The sequence below is a fragment of the Capra hircus genome, chromosome 18 (genome assembly GCF_001704415.2).
Source record: "Capra hircus breed San Clemente chromosome 18, ASM170441v1, whole genome shotgun sequence".
In the NCBI taxonomy this organism is placed as follows: domain Eukaryota; kingdom Metazoa; phylum Chordata; class Mammalia; order Artiodactyla; family Bovidae; genus Capra; species Capra hircus.
The window spans coordinates 54292875-54306935 of record NC_030825.1 but is presented as its reverse complement, the minus strand read 5'-3'; the positions used below and the strand labels follow the sequence as shown (position 1 = coordinate 54306935).

The 14061-nt window shown below is 53.9% G+C and overlaps 1 protein-coding gene across 1 annotated transcript; it reads right to left on the bottom strand.

The window, feature by feature from the left end:
* On the bottom strand, nucleotides 1761–12989 carry GIPR (gastric inhibitory polypeptide receptor). Its single transcript, XM_018063190.1, has 14 exons — nucleotides 12823–12989; nucleotides 11718–11982; nucleotides 11186–11285; nucleotides 10582–10689; nucleotides 9823–9926; nucleotides 8871–8974; nucleotides 8540–8684; nucleotides 6999–7158; nucleotides 6728–6788; nucleotides 6333–6402; nucleotides 6125–6213; nucleotides 5907–6045; nucleotides 3833–3874; nucleotides 1761–3740 (listed from the first exon to the last, which is right to left on the bottom strand). Exons 1-14 carry the CDS (start codon nucleotides 12987–12989, stop codon nucleotides 3534–3536), a joined length of 1761 nt encoding a protein of 586 aa, XP_017918679.1. The 3' UTR covers nucleotides 1761–3533.

Sequence of the window (14061 nt, the reverse complement as noted above, 5' to 3'; positions counted from 1 at the left end):
CCCAGCCCTGTGTTGCCATGCTGGGGACACAGCAGGGCCCAGAAAAGCCCCCAATCTGCCCTCACTGAGCAGCTGCTACTGCTGCTAAGTCGCTTCAGTTGTGTCCGACTCTGTGCGACCCCATAGACGGCAGCCCACCAGGCTCCCCTGTCCCTGGGATTCTCTAGGCAAGAACACTGGAGTGGGTTGCAGAAGTTAGAGCAGTTAGTACTCAATACTGATGGCATTTGTCGCTGATACCTGCTGAGCTATGCGAGCGCCAGGCCCTAGGCTCTGTCTGCTCCTACGTCTGTACACCTCTGAGCAGGCACTGTGATCCATCACCTCCAATTCCAGGGGCAGGGACTGAGGCAAAGAGTGGTGATGGTGCCTCCCCAGGGGAATCCAGCCCGAAAGTGGTGATGCCGTGATTCAAACCCCTGTTGTTCCTGAGCCAGTGGCTTAACCCCTGAACTCTGCTGTCCTCAGATCACAGCTTCATGAGCCCTGAGAGAAATTCTCTGACACATGTAGACAGGTGGAGGTGGGAAAGGTGGTCCTGGCTTATTGTGGGTGGATTAAGGGAAATCCTTTTAGTCTTTCTCTGAAGCATATCCATTATGCTCCTCCCACCCGCATCTCTCTCTGAGTTCTGTCTCTGCATCTCCCTCTGTATTCTCCAGAGAGGGCCAAGTGCCAGGCTGGTGCAGTTCCCAGGCATGAGGTCAGGATCCAAGGAGATGTCTGACACTGAGCTCTGGAAGGCACAGCCTGAGTTATCCCAAGAGCCCATCAGCAACAGAGCTGAGGACCCTGCAGTAGAAGAAGGCCTGACACAGGGCGGTGGCTGTGAAGTTATAAGGGCGCACGTCCATATCTAATGGAAACACCCATCTGAGGGATAGATACCAGAGCCATCCCATTTTAGCGATGAGACAGCGGAGGCCCAGAGAGGGTAAGCGCCTTGCCCAGAATCACTCAGGAAACAGTGGAGCCGAATTCAAACCCAGGGAGCCAGACCCTGTGACTGGGAGGGGGGCAGAATGGAGCCATGATATCCTAACTTATAAAGCCGGGGTGGGGCCGGGGGGTTGGGGACAGTGCTGCTGCAGAAACCTTCCCCCTGGATTTGGTGATTGATCAGAGCCTGGGATAGCACAAGCCCTGGGGTCACAGTCCTGGGTTGGAGTCCCGGTCACACATCCCTCGTGTCTTCCCCAGGAAGTAGCAGGTCCTTTCCCTGCTTTGCCAGGCTGACAGCAAAGATTCTAGCCTAGGGCTAGAACTGCTGACCCTGCCTGTCATCAGTCATCGCTATCCAACCATCTGCCCAAATAGTTTCTAATCCCCTCTTCCAGTTCAAGTGAATGAAAGTGACAACAGGTTGCAGGAAAAGCAGTAGGCAAACCGGCCCAATGTGTTCTGTGCACTGGTGAGATCCTCTCAGGAACTGCAGGCCATCCTAGGATGTCCGTGTGATCATTTCTATTTTCCTGAAGTGAACTGAGGCACAGAGAGGTTAGGAATTTTCCTCAAGTCACACAGCTAAACAGTAGCCAATCTAAGATTTGAACCAGGCTGGTTCCTGCAGCATTAGTATTCCTCCACCATCTTCCTAGAGAAGCAGCTTTCAGAAAATGTTGGGTCTGTGGACTTCCCTGATGGGTCCAGTGGTTAAGAGTCTGCCTGCCAATGCAGGGGACACTTGCGTTGTGTCCGAATCTAACATGGGTTCAATCCCTGCTCTGGGAAGATTCTGAAACTACTGAAGCCCTCCGCTGCTGAGAAGCCTGTGTGCCTAGAGCCCAAGCTTTGCAGCAAGAGAAAGCACTGCCGTGAGGACACCACACACTGCAACTAGATAGTAGCCCGCAGCTGTCGCAACTAAAAGCCCGCGTGCAGCAACGAAGACCCAGCACAGTCACAAATTCATTAATTTTTTAAAGAAAAGAACATGATCATCATGGGCACGATTTTAATCGTACACACTACAAATAGTTTGAATAGCAGGAGATCGCAGGAACATTCCCAGTTGGGGCTTCTTTTAGGCATGGAGAATGGTGGCGGCATGGTGTCCATGATCTCTTTGTGACTCTTGAATCTCTTGGAAGTTAGGCAGCACTGCTCTCCAGAGGGCACAAGGCCACCACCGGCACCTGGCCACACAGCCTGCCCTCCCTACTGTCATCTCCCTTATGGCCTGGCCAAGATTTCCCCACCCCGAAAACAACTGTTTTCTCATGCTTTATTTACAAGGACACAGCTCTCAGGCCCTCACCTTCCCAGAACCCACAAGAGAGGCCCAGGAGGGCCGCATGCTTCAAAGCACATTGAATTCAGCGGCTGTGAGCCATATCTGTCCAGAGAGCTGGGGACCCCAAGGAAGCGAATCAACACCCAGGTGCTAACTGAATCTAAGTGTGTGTCTGTGGTGGGGAGCGATTTAGGAGTGAGAGTCTTGTGTGTGTATATATATATATGTGGCCCGGCCACATTGAGGCTGCTGGCTTCCCTCCTAAATCTCATAGTTCCCAGGGGCTACCGAAAAAGGTGGGTATGTCTCCAGGTGGCAGTGGGCCTGGCCTCCCATTGTAGATTTCAGCTCTGATGCCTGCCATGAAATTGCTTCTTTCCACACTCAGAATCCTCTCTGGACCTCAGTGCCCACTCACATTTCTATCTCTAACCTTTCCTGTGAGCTCCAGACCCTTATTTCCAGCTTAACAAGTCCAGAGAGCACTCCTGGTACTCCCCACCTCAAACCCCATCTCCCTCTTTCCTGTCTCCATCCCAAACTGAGAAGTCATCCCTGAAGTCTCTCCTTCAGCAAATGCTCTCAGTTCTACCTTTAAACTAGCTCTAGAATCCAACCATTTCACACCCTATGTGGCTGCCACCCCAGTCCTGCTAACATCACCTCCCACCATTATCAGACTCCTGACTGGGCTCCCAGCTGCCCCAATAGCCCCTAATAATCCATCACCCCACAGGGCAGATGGAGCGGTCTGTTAACACTTTAGCCCATTCCACTAGGAGGCACTCCAAAGAATCTTCCATGAACTTGGAATAAAATGCCCACTCTTCTGACCCCACCTGGTTCTCTCTCCCCATTTGTGGGCTCTGACTTATCCCGCTCCAGCCTCCTAGGTCACCTCTCTTTTCCTGACACAGCCAAGCTCCTTCTTGCTCCAGGGCCTTCACAGGTGTTCTTTCTGCCTTAAAACCTCGCCTGCCAATTCTTTGTAAAGCTGCCTCCTTCACCTCTTTTGGGCATGACTTCAAAGTCGTTTCATCAGAGAGCCCTGGACCACATTAGGTCCCCTTCTAACCTTTCTTCCTAAACCATTCCACAGTGTACATAGTCTAATTTGGTTTGGCCTCACCTCCTGTTTCCCCCACTCAGTTGTAATCTCTAGGAGAACAGGGGCTTTTCTGTTTGCTTCCCCGCCCCCAGCCCCAAATCCGCGCCATTTGCCCAGCGCTCTTCAAGCCAAGCCTGGTACACAGCAGGCGCTCAATAAACACATGCTGCGTGGACCCAAGAATCCCGCTACCTAGCAGTAACTTTCTAAGACGTCGTTGGCCTCACCCCCAGGACCTGGGAGGGTCCTCGAGCACAGAGCGCTGCCGGCAGCGACCTGGCCCGGACCGGAGCCAGAGGGCAGGGTCCGGAAGGCGGGCTCGGGGCGCTGGCGCGGCTCCTCGCCGAGGCTGTGGCGCAGGCGGCAGCGGTGCCAACCCCGGCGGATCTCCGACTGCACCTGAAACGGAAGGCGCTCAGAGGCGGCGGCGCGCGCGCCATTCCCTGCGCAGCCGGCAGAGGGCGCGGGCGGCGGGCCGCGGCTCTCCCTACCTCCTTGTTGATGAAGCAGTAGAGGACGCTGACCAGGAAGCCCTGCCGTGGGGAGAGCAGGGGTTAAACTGGGAGCAGGGGCAGGGTTATAAACACCCCTCAATGAGCTCTGATCCTTTACAGGCCCAAACCACCTCGCCCGTCGCCACAACGGTCCTAGGTTATTGCAGTCACCCTTTCCCTGGCTCCTGACTTTCCCCCTCCGCTTGCCCTCCCCAATTTGCAGAGCCATCAGGACTGGAGATTAAGAACATGTAACCCCAGAGGCTGACTGCTTGGATGTGATCACGGCTTCCCACTTTCTTCCCCACTTAGGCAAGCTGCTTAACCCCTCTGTGCCTCAGTTTCTTCATCTGGAAAATGGAACAATAATACAGCACTCCAGTGTTCTTGCCTGGAGAATCCCAGGGACGGGGGAGCCTAGTGGGCTGCCGTCTATGGGGTCGCACAGAGTCGGACACGCCTGAAGTGACTTAGCAGCTGAGATTTAAGGTATTATTACTATACAAGAAGCTCTAGTGCATGGACATAGTTAAACCTTTTTCTAAATCTTATCATAACTTACTACATGACATATTGGATTTATTTATTTGGCCGTGCTGCGGGGCTTGCAGGATCCTAGTTCCCAGACCAGGGATCGAACCTGGGCCCTTGACAGTGAAAGTGCTGAGTCTTAACCACTGTAGTGCCAAGAAATTCCATAATAATAAACTTTAATAGGCACATCCAAAAAATTAATTTTGAAATTATTTTTATATTTATAATAATTTAGAAATTTAGATACATATAAAATGTATTTATAATTAATAAAGTAATTGATACATTAATGCAAGACAAGGGCTTCCCTAGTGGCTCAGATGGTAAAGAATCCGCCTGCAATGCAGGAGACCCAGGTTCAATCCCTGGGTCGGGAAGATCCCCTGGAGAAGGGAATGGCAACCCACTCCAGTATTCTTGCCTGGAGAATTCCAAGGACAGAGGAGCCTGGCAAAGTCGGACACAACTGACTAAGCATGCAGTAAGATATCGCTTATCTTATTATCACTTTCCACAATCCCATTAAAATCCAGCTCTGATTACGTTCCTGTGCTCTCATGGCTCCCAACTGACTCAGAGGAAAAGCAAAAGGTCCTCTCTAGGCCCAAGGATCTACCCAGGTATGTCGCCTCTGTCCTACCCACCCACCCCCTGCTTCAGGCCTGCTGGCCGCGAGAGTGCCATCGTGATCGGTACTTTCTCCCACCTCAGGGATCTTGCACTTGGCATTTCTCTTCCTGGAACATTTCCCCCAATATCTTCCTGGCTCATTCCCTCATCTTCTTCGGGTATCTGCTCTAGTGTCTTTTCAGCAAGGCCTTCCCTGACCCCTGTCCATTATCCCATTCTTTGTCATCTCTATTTTCTTGCCTTCTCATCCCTCCCTCCTTTAGGCACATCTCACCATCTGACATTCTGTGTATTTTACTTATATAGCATCTTTAGCATCTGTCTCTCCCACTAAAGGAGAGGGACCATTGGGTTGGCCATATCCCCATAGTAAGCCTGGAAAAGTGCTTGGTATAGTAAGTGTTCAATACATTTTTGCTGAATTGATAAATGAACAGCCTTTTAAAGTGAAACTAGTATTGTCCCCACTTTAGAGATGAGAAAACTGAGGCCCAACAAGGTAAAGCAGGATGGAGGCTAGGGTAGGACAAGCACGGGCAGGGTTGACCTTAAATATCAGTGGACATCTCTTTCCATTTGGCATGTTAGGCACTGCATATGCTTCACCTTTTCCCTGGCCCTGAGGTGAAGGTCACAGACCTGGGAAGTGAGGACCCAGATTTGGTCCCAGCCCTGGCTGATCTCAAAGCCCTCGATCTTAACCAGGAGGCAGTACTGCTGCGGCTGCCGGGTCTGCTGCCTTCTCCCTGCTTCCCCAGTCAGGACGGAAGTATAGAATGAATGAAAAAAAATCCCATCTTCGCAGCCCATTCTGCGGTTGCACCAGAGGATGACTCTAACCCTCGTTCCTCTCTGAGTAGGAGGACCCGAACTCAAAGGGTGTAGCTCTTGCACCTCACTTAGGCACCTGGAAAGAACTGAGGAAGATTTCAAAGCCGAGCTTGGCCAAGCGCAGGGCACCCCGGGCCTGTTCTTCAGTCACAGGAGCAAACACCACCTCGTGGACGCCCAGCAGGGGCACCAGCGTCAGCGTGGAGCGAGCCAGCCTGCGGGTAGAGGGTGGCAGTGGTGCCGGGGGCCTGAGTCCCCCACCTTGCCCGCAGTCACCCTCCCCTGCGTCCCCACCTCAGTCGGTAGTCCGGGCAGCGCATCTGTCGCGTCCTCAGCTTTGACACGAGGATGCCAAGGATGCGGACAAAGATGAGAAAATTAATCTGCGGGGGGTTGGGGGGGGGTAGGGGAGAGAGAGAGACTGAGCCAGTTCCCCGCCACCTTGGCTTCCCAGGATGGGAAATTCTTGAGACCAGCCTGGAGGAGGTGGGACAGGCCGTACCAAGATTGTTAGGAGAATAGGGGTTCGTATGATCCACCAAATGGCTTTGATATCGTTCCGCTCCCAGCACCTGGAGGAGGGGGCGTAGAGCTGAGATAGACTAGAATACCCTAGACTCACAGAATTGAGCACTTAACTTCCCCACCTTCTTTAAGGCCACACCTACTTCTACTATTTAGGCCCAGCCCTCATCCCGCCCCTTGCAGTAGTCCTGGAACCCATCTTCCTAAGCGACTGGTTCCTTTAGACACCCTCCCAGGCTCCTAGAAGCAATTAGAACCTCCCCACGATTCCGTCTCACCCCGTCCACGTCCCTCCAAGGACCGCCCACATCCCTCAAAGCCCCGCCCACCCAGACCCGCCCCCCGACCCCCCCCCCAGGCCCCGCGACTCACTGCGTGTTCTCGAACAGGTACCTGACGATCACCCAAGGAATGACGAAAAGCGTGGGGGCCCCTGTGCAGACCCAACCCCCGCCCCCCACCCCGCCGCAGCTGTCAGAGAGCGCACGGGCCCTGCCAGGCCCAAGACCCGCGGAATTCCCCCGCCGGGAAGGGGAGACAGAAAATCCTAGAGAGGGGAGGAGACCCCCTCAGGCAGACCAGCTGGGTAGTTTGCGGGAGGGGAAGCGCGCTGGGCAGGGCAGGGGGCAGGGTCGGGGCTCACCCCAGCCGAGAAGCATGTAGCAGCGGAAGTGGCCCTCCTCGGAGCCTCCCACGAGCACGAGGAGACTGTGCAGGTAGATGCCTTCCACCAGCAGCCACGTGTAGTTGGCACCCACGCAGTACTGGGTCACGATCTGGGCCGTGCGACAGGCAGCTAGGGCCTAGGGGGTGACCAGACAGGGGGAGGGGGCAGTCAGGGTCCCCTCCAAGCCCATCTCTTGTCATCAAATATTCTCTTCCCATTCTGTATCACCGAAGGATGATAAAGCTATCCTCTCCTCACTCACTCTGTTCTCTTTCCCTACATGAACTCTCCTACTCTAACCTCTTTAACGATTGGTATCTTCCCTGGAGAAGGAAATGGCAACCCACTCCAGTAGTCTTGCCTGGAAAATCCCATGGACGGAGGAGTCTGGATGGCTACTGTCCATGGGGTCGCAAAGAGTCGGACACGACTGAGCGACTTCACTATCTATCTATGTTCCCTGGAAGCTCAGCTGGTAAGGAATCAGCCTGCAATACAGGAGGCCCTGGTTCGATTCCTGGAACGGGAAGATCCGCTGGAGAAGAGATCGGTTACCCACTCCAGTATTCCGGCCTGGAGAATTTCATGAGTTCCCCCCAGATTCCCCTGAATATGGACTCTCCCACCCCATCTCCTGAGAATTGAACTACACCTTTCAAAACGTTTTTCTCATCACCCACCAGCACGTGGACTCTCCCACCCCCTTCGCTTTCAACAATTGGTATGGCCCAACTTGCTGCCCGACAGGTTCTCTCCCCACCCGCCCCTAGTCTCTCCCACCTTGTCTCCCTGGAACAAATTGGTATCTGCCAAATCCCCCCATCGGTTATTTTCTCCCATCCTGCCAACTTCTTTCTCGCCTCTAGCAGGGGCCTCTCTTATTGGTGCAAAACTCCAATGACGGGTGAGATACCGAGAGAAAGGAATGGAAATGTTCCAGTAGAGGAGATAACAGGATGAGAGAGTTCAATGATGGGGGAGGCTGAGTAGGGAGGGTCCCTCTCTAGTTGTGTCAGAAGGGTCTGGAGAGATTAACCATGGATAACATTATTGTTCTTTTTGTTGTTTCCTTGTGCGTGGACTGTAGCCCACTAGTCCCTTCTGTCTGTCCATGGGATTTCCCAGGGAAGAGAAGTGCAGTGGGTTGCCATTTCCTTCTCCAGGGGATATTCCCGGCCTAGGGATCGAACCCATGTCTCCTGCGTTAGTAGACAGGTTCTTCACCATTGAACCACCAGGCAAGCCCGGTTGATAGGGTGAAAATTGTTCAGTCATGTCTGACTCTTTGTGGCCCCATAGACTATACAGTCCATGGAATTCTCCAGGCCAGAATACTGGAGTGGGTGGCCTTTCCCTTCTCCAGGGGATCTTCCCAACCCAGGGATCGAACCCAGGTCTCCTGCATCGCAGACAGATTCTTTACGTTCTGAGCCACAAGGGAAGCCGGGAATGGGAACCCTCTGGCCCTACCAGAGGAGGCAGGATCTCAATTTGAGAAAGAGAAGGATGTTGCTCACCTGGTTCCACAGGGTAAGGACCTGATCCCCAGGGTAGGGGCCAGGGGGAGGAAGCAGACGGTCTCGGGTGAGGATGGCAGCTGCCCGCAGCATGAAAGACGTGAACAGGTTGATGTGGATGTAGTTGCGAGTGCAGTGCAGCCGCCTGAGGGATTTGGGAGGCAGTCTGGGGGCCTGTCCTTGGCCACACAGAGTCCCTTATATTACGTCCCAGCCCTCCCCACAGAACCACCATTGGATACTTGTTGCCGGTGGAGCCTGACTACCCCATCTTTCTGGGAAAACTGAAGCCCAGTCTCTGCTGCTTCTGTTCAGGGCTGGGGGTTCCCACCTGAAGATACTCAAGATGAGCAAGGCGAACAGCAGTGTGGCAAGAGACAGGGAGTAGCCCACGGTGTACACAACCTGCAGCCGCTCCAAGGCCAGCCTTTGGTCCTGGGGGTGGAGGTGGGGGAAGAGGATACAGAAATAGAGCTCAGCTCCCGCAAGCCACAATGGCTGAGCCCGGACCGAAAAGCCTGCATGCCGCAGCTAGACCCCGCTCACCACAACTAGAGAAAGCCTGCACAAAGCAATGAAGACCCGGTGCAGCCAAAAATTAATGAATACATTTTAAAAAGAAATAGAGCTCAACTCCTGCCCTCAGGCCATAAAGGAGCTGCTCTTTGTTCATATTTGCACCCCAATTTTTGGGGGGATCTATCAACCTTTTTTTGAGTGGGGCATTCCACCCCTCAACCCCAGGGCTGGGCATGTGACCAAAGAATCAAAGCATGCTATCTAACACCACACGCGCGCGCGCGCACACACACACACACACAGAGTGACTACTCAAGGGCAGGTATGCTACTCAAATCAGGCCAATGACGGTCAGTCCTGGGACATTAAGTTGGAGCTATTGAGAAAAAAGCTCAGTCTGCCTATAGCATTGCTTGCAGGTGGAATGTGAGCCTGGTACTGATGGGGGCCACCTTTTCCACCACCACCCCCCCACACACACACACAAAAGAGGACACCATCATAGAGAAAAATAGAAGAACAATATGGTGAGAGAGATTCCCAACTACATCATTTTAGCACCTAGATCCAGCTGTACCTGAAGCTGTAGCCTTATAATTTTCAATCACAAAAGCCAATATATTTTTCTTTCTCCTTCAAGAAAGGAGTTGAAATTGCTATCACTTGGAACCCAGAGTCCTGAATGGTACAAGGGGTTTCAGGCTCTGTCTGAGCTGTTCTACTGCTGCCTGGAAATCATACCCTTAAATCTCTCCTCTTCTTACCTGAAAAACCCCATTTTTCTCTGGGTTTTCACACTGAGAATGGTCTCTCCAAGGTCCCCATTGGCCATCACTGCCACATTGGCGGAGGACAAAGCCTTTAGCCACTGAGGGGAAACAAGGGAGGGAATCAGAGGCACACAGACAGAGATGGAGACAGAAAGACAAACTGAGACAAAGGCAGAGAGAGAGATCCAGTGATGATGATGATAAACCATAATATAGCATTTTACATCTAATAATTTAATATTCATAACAAGCCTATGAACTTGGTATTGTCATAAACATCAATTCACAAATGAGGAGTTGAGGCATAAAGAAATTTCACTGGAAAAGACTCTGATGCTGGGAAGGATTGAAGGCAGGAGGAGAAGGGGATGACAGAGGATGAGATGATTGGATGGCCTCACTGACTCAATGGACATGAGTGTGAGCAAACTCTGGGAGACAGTGAAGGATAGGTGTGCCTGGCGTGCTGCGGCCCATGGGGTCACAAAGAGTCGGACACAACTGAGCAGCTGAACAACAACCCCAGGTCACACTGCTAGTTAGGCAAGGAAGACCAAGATGTGCAGAGACAGACTCATGAAAAGGAAAAAAAAATAACCTGGTGGCCGTCAGAGAGATACAGAGACAGAGAAGGGACGTTATGTGGAGAGACACCCAGCCCAAGAGGACCAGGGGAGCTGCGGGGAGTGGGACCAGGGTTAGGAGGGAGATCTTTGCGTCAGAAGTGGGCCTGGGGTCCACCCGGCAGCTCACCGTGGCCGTGCCAGGGCAGATACCAAGGGCAGGATGCACGGGCAGTGGTGTTGGGTGCAGTGTAGTCCCAGCAGACGTACATATCGAAGGACCCGTTACAGGCGAGGCCTGGGGTGAGCGTGGGGGCCAGAGTTCGGACAGACCTGGGATAACTCGAGCCCAAGGAGTCTCTGCCCCGCACACACAAGACCCGCACAAGCCCCGCCCACCTGGAGTGGTCGCGTCCCTGGAGAGGAGCTCCTTCTTAGCTCCTCCCACCAGGCCCGAGGCCCCGCCCATCTTTCGAGCCTTGCTCTGGGTTCCTCCCACCAAGCAAGTTCCCGCAACAAATGCTTCCCAGTCTGCAAGGCCCTTCCTAGACTCCACCCCAAACCCTGCCCCCTTCACCGTCCACTTTAGGTCCCACCCACCGAGTGTAAGCCCCGCCCAAGACACCTCCCCTTTCAAGCTTCATCTCTGGCTTCTCCCACGTGGCCCACTTTTACCCCAGACCCCCAGACTTCTCTTTCAGGCCTCGGCGGCGTGTCAGTCCCAAGCCGGCCTCAAGCCCATCCCTCTGAGCCCCAGCCCTTCCCTTGCCCCTAGTCCTCCACCCCTGTCACACCTGCTGGGGGCTCCGAGGCCTCCAGTGTCTCCTGGCACTCCCTGCGGTACCGCTCCCAGCGCTGATATAGCTCTCCCGCTGTCTGCCCCTCAGAGCCTGCCTACAAAAAGAGAAAAGAAAGGACCACACACCCCCACACCTCGGCCCGCGCCCCGACCCCAGCTCCCAGGCAGCAAAATCACTGAGGGCCAGAGACACCCTGGAGGGACTTGAAGCGGCTGTCCTGTTTTGCTCAGGCATCTTGGGTGGCTTAGAAACCTCTTTTAAGTCTTGAGGGGTGCCTAGAAACCACCAGGGGAGTTGCTGTGGGGAACTAAAAACCTTCAGGAAAATGAGACAGAGGTGGCTGGAAATTATCAGGAGGATTTGAGGGGAGTGGGGGGTGGGGGAAGATGAAGGACTAGAAACAACCATCAAAATTTGAATCTGGGCTGGTGGGGAGTCTTGAAACAATCTTCCCGGTGGGATACGACTTAAAACCGGCCCCAACATCCCTCCAAGCCTTGAGATCCTTGGCTCCTCTGGTTCTCACCTCCGCGCTCCGGAGCAGCGGCTCCCACAGCGAGAGCAGAAGCAGCAGCCACCAGGGTGGACAGGTGGGCATCGTGTAGGCAGCAGGGCATGGGGAACGAAGGGTCCGGTCACGCGAGGGCAGCCGGGTCTGGGGGTCCGAGGAAGAATCAGGAGCCTCTGCCTCCTCTCCCAGCGCCAGCGCCCTCCTCTCCCAGCGCCAGCGCCCTCCTCTCAGGGAATCACGTACCCCGGAGACAGCGCCCCCCACAACTACGAGGGATGATCTGGGGCCAGGTAGGGGGGTGAGCCTTGAGGAGTGGGCGGAGACCGATCTCCAACACCTGATTCCCCGGCCCGCCCCCGGCTGTTGCTGGGGCAGCGGTGATGGAAGGGGGGTGTTTGCGGAGGGTGCGGTTGCCTTAGAGCTGCGCTGGAAGGGAAACTCCAGGGTCACCCGCAGTCTAGACCTAGAGACTCGAGGGAACCTGGTGACCACCTTGGAGAGGAGGGCATGTAGCTCGAAGTGACTCTTGGACTTCCCACTCTCCCAGCTCAAAGGGTTTTCAAATCACGGATAGGAACCCAACCTTCTCAAACTTTCCTGGCTGCGGGTAAAACCCAGAGTTAATGGGACAATGGCTCTCCTTAGGGACTAGGAAGATGAGGGGCCCAGATGCTTGGAAATCAGTCTACCCCCAACACCCCACATCTGGCCCCATGCAGGGAAAGGAGGAAACAGGAGGATGTCGGTTGGAGCCCCAGAAACACACGAGTCAGAAATGCTTGAGACAAACATAGAAATGGAGAGACACAGAGACAGACAGAATGAGACACGGCCAGAGATCAGGGACCAAAAGGGAGAGGAAGACAGAGACAAAAATGTGGGCTCCGAGACAGAGAGGAGGTAGAGACATGGAGAGACACAGAGAATGGGGGAAAGAGATGGAGATATAGAACTTGCAGCTAAACAGGGATTTGCGATGTGGAGACAGAGATACTGAGAGATAGATAGAAGGACATAGACCGTGGGCACAGAGACGCTGAGACCAAGGCACAGAGCAAGAGGGATCTGGAGATGTGAGGGGACAGGGGCAGGGGAATGGCTGAGATGGGGGAGCCCTCACCTGTTCCCAGCTCTCCTCTCAAGCACTTGCTTCTGACGCCGCTGCCGGCCTCGCCTGGTCTCCGCAGGAGGTGACAGCCTGGGGTAGGGGTAGGGGGCGGGGCCAGGCCGGGCCAAGGAACTGGAGCGGGGAGCTGGGGCAGAGACCTGGCGCAGGGGGCCAGTCATCTCTGAGTATCACAGCCACTCAGGGTCAGTGGGGGAGCAGAGTCACAGAGTGAGCATCCCGAGGACCCCCTCTCCCAGCACGCACAGCCTCTCATGTTGTCCCACCTGTCCCACCCAGCCACCACACGCAGGGCCATGTCACACACGATCCCATACACTGAGCTGCCGAGAGGCACAGAGTCTTAAATACTGCGCCTCACCGAACATGTTCTTCATATTCATTCAGAGTCCCACAATCCAGCGTCACACCCCGTGAACCACAGGTTCTCCCCTACAGGTTGATAGTCGTCCACAGTGACACCCAGCCATGCACTCTGGGCGTAGACTCCTGCACTCACACAGCAACACAATCACAGCTTGCTACAGTTCCCATGATGCTTGTCCACCACACATACGTTCACGCCATCATTAACTCATACTGTCAGACAGATACTGTCTGTCTGCCCCCACTGGCCTGAGTGCCCCCAAGAGGACAGGGAAGGCATCTGTCACCACTGGGGCCCCAGTGTCACTCAGCGCAATTTGGAGCCTAGAGCAGAGGCTGTTGATGACAGAAAGGCCAACAGTTATAGGCGATTGTCATACGATCCTTTAATGACAGTCTGAAAGTTATATATACAATGTTACACAATTCCACTCATTAACATGCTCACACAACGTCTCACACACTTCACATAATTACCAAGAGTCCTCAGTTACATTCCAACGACACATGTTCCCCAAGTGTCACTAAGGCACACACTCCCATGAGCTCTGGATGTTACACTGTCATCCTTACTCACGCCCAGTGCTAAGACATACTGTCCATCACAGTATGGGGCTCAGTTTGTCCATCACAGCCTCTTTGTCTTTGAGACTCGAGGGAACCTGGTGACCACCTTGGAGAGGAGGGCATGTAGCTCGAATTGACTCTTGGACTTCCCACTCTCCCAGCTCAAAACGTTTTCAAATCATGGATAGGAACCTGACCTTATCAAACTTTCCTGGCTGCGGATAAAACCATCCAACCTCACTTGCACTCACAACTCCATCACAGCCTCACTTGCACTCACAAGTTGTATACAGCCACCTG

Excerpts from the sequence above, each read along its gene's own strand:
- GIPR (XM_018063190.1), bottom strand. The coding sequence starts at position 12,989 with ATGACTGGCCCCCTGCGCCAGGTCTCTGCCCCAGCTCCCCGCTCCAGT. Across the intron at positions 10,690-11,185 it reads GGCCTCGGAGCCCCCAGCAG|GCCTCGCCTGTAACGGGTCC; the intron begins GTGTGACAGGGG and ends CGCTCACCCCAG. Across the intron at positions 9,927-10,581 it reads TCTGCCCTGGCACGGCCACG|TGGCTAAAGGCTTTGTCCTC; the intron begins GTGAGCTGCCGG and ends GTTTCCCCTCAG.